Source organism: Ipomoea nil, unplaced genomic scaffold, assembly GCF_001879475.1.
Source record: "Ipomoea nil cultivar Tokyo-kokei standard unplaced genomic scaffold, Asagao_1.1 scaffold3394, whole genome shotgun sequence".
Lineage (NCBI taxonomy): Eukaryota > Viridiplantae > Streptophyta > Magnoliopsida > Solanales > Convolvulaceae > Ipomoea > Ipomoea nil.
This window is the reverse complement of record NW_017619822.1, coordinates 676,417-680,805: the sequence shown is the minus strand read 5'-3', so window position 1 is coordinate 680,805 and position 4,389 is coordinate 676,417. Positions and strand designations below refer to the sequence as shown.

At 37.1% G+C, this 4,389-nt stretch overlaps 1 protein-coding gene across 1 annotated transcript; it reads left to right on the top strand.

Annotated features, from left to right (window-relative positions):
- The first annotated feature begins 217 nt into the window (after positions 1-217).
- On the top strand, positions 218-4,086 carry LOC109171097. Its single transcript, XM_019320227.1, has 3 exons — positions 218-250; positions 3,313-3,608; positions 3,729-4,086. The coding sequence occupies exons 1-3, from the start codon at positions 218-220 to the stop codon at positions 4,084-4,086; spliced, it is 687 nt and encodes a 228-aa protein (XP_019175772.1).
- Positions 4,087-4,389: the final 303 nt, after the last annotated feature.

The following is a 4,389-nucleotide window of genomic DNA, read 5'->3' as shown; positions in this document are numbered from 1 at the left end:
TTTACCGATCAAGGTATTTGCTCTGATACCACTTGTTGGTCCCGATAGAATGAAACGAGAGTCTAGAGAGGGGGGGGGGGGGTGGGGGGTGAATAGACTCTCTTCGTGAAATGCCCTTAAAGTCACATTTCGGTGTTTTTGGCGCAGCGAAAAAGTCAGATTCGTTTTAATAGCTTTGCACGAGTTTATGAGATTAGAGAAACTTTCGGCAACAGTGATGGAGAATGATGCAAATGCAGAAATAAAAAGAGTTAGTAAGGAATAGAAGGAACACGAGATTTTATAGTGGTTCGGCCAAACGTTGCCTACTCCACTCTTCTTCCACAACTTATGGAAGGATTGCACTATCACTCCTTAGCACAATTACACAAAGACTTCCTTGATCACTAAGCCGGACAGCCTTCGTAGGTTTTTCAACTTCACAAGTTTACTCCGCCTCTATCAACTTCTTCTCCTGAGTTGAGGTTGGTAGAAAATGATTTCTTGATTTCTCCAACAATGAAGTCTTGACTGAGAGATGATTGCTTCGAACAAATTGCAAGACTTCTTTTGAGGTGTAAAAGAAATGATCAAAGACCTTCTTCAAGTAACTTAACACCTCAAAACTGGTTCACAAAAGCTTTTGGAAATTTGAGAGCGTTTCAAGAGCTTTTGTAAGTAAATGAGTCGAGTGATAAAGAACCAGCACCTTCTTAGTTGATGAAGGTGGGTTTATATAGGTGATGAAAATTCATCCTTTGGAGGGAGATGAAATTTTCGAACCTTTTAACCAGTGGACAACGACCGGGGAGCTTTATGCATTAAATTCTCCATTAATGAGGTTGTACCATGTAGCCGTTGAAGGTATAGAAAGCATTAGGGTTTTGTCCTTTAGCTCCAGGAGATGGTACATCTTCATTTAATGCTTCTTGAAAAATGTGTCCCATAAGATGAAGTCCTTATAGTCCTAGGATGTTGTCAAATCAGACAGGTAGAACATTCTTCTCGTTGTCTAAGAGAAGTAATGCTTGATAAAGATCGTCTTTTAACAAAACTGTCCTTTCGTGCTTGTTGACAACTCCTGCTTGACTCACGTTGTTGTTCTTCATGTCTCGTGTCTTCTTTCGCCATGGAGACCCTATCATCTAGTCATAACTCATTTTCGTGTGTTTGTCTAGCTTAACACGAATTACAGAGGAGTTATGGCAACTCTCGTCTAGGACGAAATCAGCGATTAAAAAGCTAAAGGTTAGGGGTCTACTTTTCTACATTACATTGGTATCATCAAAATCATAATACAAAGTTCCTAACATATATTATTTTTAAACATAATGTACATTATATTACTCCAGATGTTTTATTATTCTAACACGTAATGTACATCATTCTAACACATAATGTACATTATTCTAAAACATAATGTACACTATTCTAAAGTATAATGTACATTATTTTAAAACATAATGTACATTATTTTAAAACATAATGTACATTATATTTACTCATAATATTCACAACGTTGTTTTGAACCGTGTCGTACACAATAATTTGTTAAGGTATGTTTACCAGGCTAAAACGCCTCTGATCTCTTGGGGATATGTTTCCCTAACTCGTTCAATATAATATTCAATATAATATCCCATTCATTCCTTCTCTTCAATTCGGTCCCAAGTACGCACCTTTCTCCGGCCGAGAAAGGCCCCTATGACTTGGCCACTATAGTGCGCTACTCTAAAGTCACATGTTAATGCCTTCTTACACTGCTAGCTAGACTCATCATTTCACTACCATATGAATCTCCAAAATTCACCTTTCAACGTAACCCCACTACTCCAAGGAGCAACCGGTGGCATTTTGAGCTGCTATAGTTAATTATAGAATGTATTGGTCTTGTTTTATAACATAGTCACCTTATTAGTTAATTTTGATTTTGATTTGTTTGACTATTATTAGCTATTTAACTTAGTTAAACAATCAATATGAATTATTGATTAATTAACTTTTTGTAACAGCTTATTGCTCAAAAACGTTAAAAATCCAAAAAAAAATGCTCAAATAGCTTTTTAGATCAGCTTTTTGAAAAAGTTATTTTATATGTACTTAATTAGCTATCAACTAACAACTAATTTACCAAACATCTTTGTACAATCACCTAATATTATCAACTAGTCAAACTCATTAACCTAATCAGCTAACAGCTATTATCAAACTCCATCATTATATCAATTACTAGAGGAATCCAAAAAGTCATTGGGCTAGGTATCGTGAATTGTGATAATCCACAAGTAGTTTGTAAAATATAAAATATTCCACACTGCACAGAACAATATAATTCAAATTCCTTGTGCAACTTCGTTTGGGGAAGGAATCTGCTCAACTTGGAGACCATACACAAACTCAAAACCAATCATAAAATATTTTATAGAGGACATCCAAAATCTTCCATAAAAGTGAAAGAAATGAATATAAACTTTTTTAGGTGGAACGGGCCGGACAGCACCTATGTTTCCTTTCCGGCCTATCAATTTGCATTTTCAAAGTGACCCTTCTCCTTATATTTCTCACCTTTAATTCCAGTATGCATGCTTTGCATTTTTGTATATTTTCTAATGTAAACATGGTGGTTTTGCATTAAGCATGGTGATATTCAAACATTTATTAATTACTATACCAAAATTATAATTAGTAGCAAAAACACAACTTTAATTAACATCCACCATCCCTTTCTAACACTTGAATTGCTAGCAGCCTCAACTGTACAAATGCACGCTAAAGGTTATAGTTGCGTTAGTGGTGAAAACGCAACATTATTTCGTAACAATCAATTCTACATTTCAATAACATGATGTTGGGCTCGACCTTCCAATCAAGATGACACTAAACATGAGATGTGCAATGGCTAGGTTAACTTTTCAATATTTTCAAACTTTTTTTCATACCATATATATATATATATATATATATATATATATATATATATATATATATATATATATATATATATATATATATATATATATATAATGGAATAATATTGTTGCAATAATATATGGCTCATAGTAACTAATACTCCTTGTGGGGACAATATTGATGTGGCATTATGGGTCCAACTAACAAAAGATGGATAAAAAATGTGTTCAGTGTTCTATTTTGAAAATGATAGAAGAGCAAAAATTGAGAAAAAAGCCTTACAGGATTCTATCATTATATTGCACAAAAGATAGTTGGAAACACCTTTAATTTTTTGGTGCACATTTTTAGATATAGAATGTGTGTATATCTGAATAAACCAAAATAGATATCCATGTTTTAACTGAGTGTGGGTTGTTGCAGGTTAGCACAGTTGGGTACCCATTTACTTGGGAGCGGGGAAGGGGGACTAGGGACTGGGTGGAGGAAAGGCTGGACCGTGTAGTGGTTGAGGAGGGGTGGTGTGAGACTTATGCACAGGCCCGCATTTTTAATGTTAGTACTGACAATTCGGATCACTCGGGGTTGTTTTTAGACATACATTCTAGTTTGGCAGCACCTAGGGGCAGGCCACCTTTTCACTTTGAGAATTCGTGGTTATTGGATAGGGGATGTAGGGAGGTGGTGGACAGTTCATGGGCGGGTTTCAAGGGGGAAGGGTTGTAGGGTAAGCTAGACGGGTGTGGGGACAAGCTCCGTAGGTGAGGTGGTGACAGACATCATAAAGTTGGAAGAGAGATTGGGAATATAAGGAAAGACTTGAACCGGCTATGGGGCAGACGGGACGGGGAGGCTTTGAATTTGGTCAAGGAGCTGGATGCCCGGTTGGTGAGGCTTTTGGAACAGGAGAATGCATTCTGGAAGCAGCGGGCCAAACAGCATTGGTTGAGGGAAGCTGATGCCAATACGAGGTACTACCATAAATATGCCTCTGCGCGAAGGCGTAAAAATAAGATTGTTAAGTTGAAGGATCCTGAGGGCAGGCGGGTAGAAGGTGAAGTCATGTGTTCTATGGTGCTTGAATATTATAACAATATTTTCAAGTCAAATGGTAATGTGATTGAGGAAGCCTTGGATTTTGTCCAGCCACGTGTGACTCAGGACCAAAACTATAAACTAATGAGGGTGACCTTTTGAAGCTGAAGAGGTGAAGGAGGCTTTAATCAGTATGGGTCCAGATCAATCTCCTGGCCCGGATGGTATGAATCCTGCTTTTTATCAATTCTTTTGGGATGTGGTAGGGGTGGATGTCACTAATTTCATTCTTGGCTGTATAAATAATGGTTCTTTTCCTGATCGCCTAAATGATACCAATGTTGTTTTAATTCCCAAGAAACAGGCCCCGGAGTTAGTAAGTGATTTGAGGCCAATTGCCCTGTGCAATGTGGTTTACAAAATTTTGGCTAAACTATTGGCTAATAGGATGAAGTTGCTTTTGGG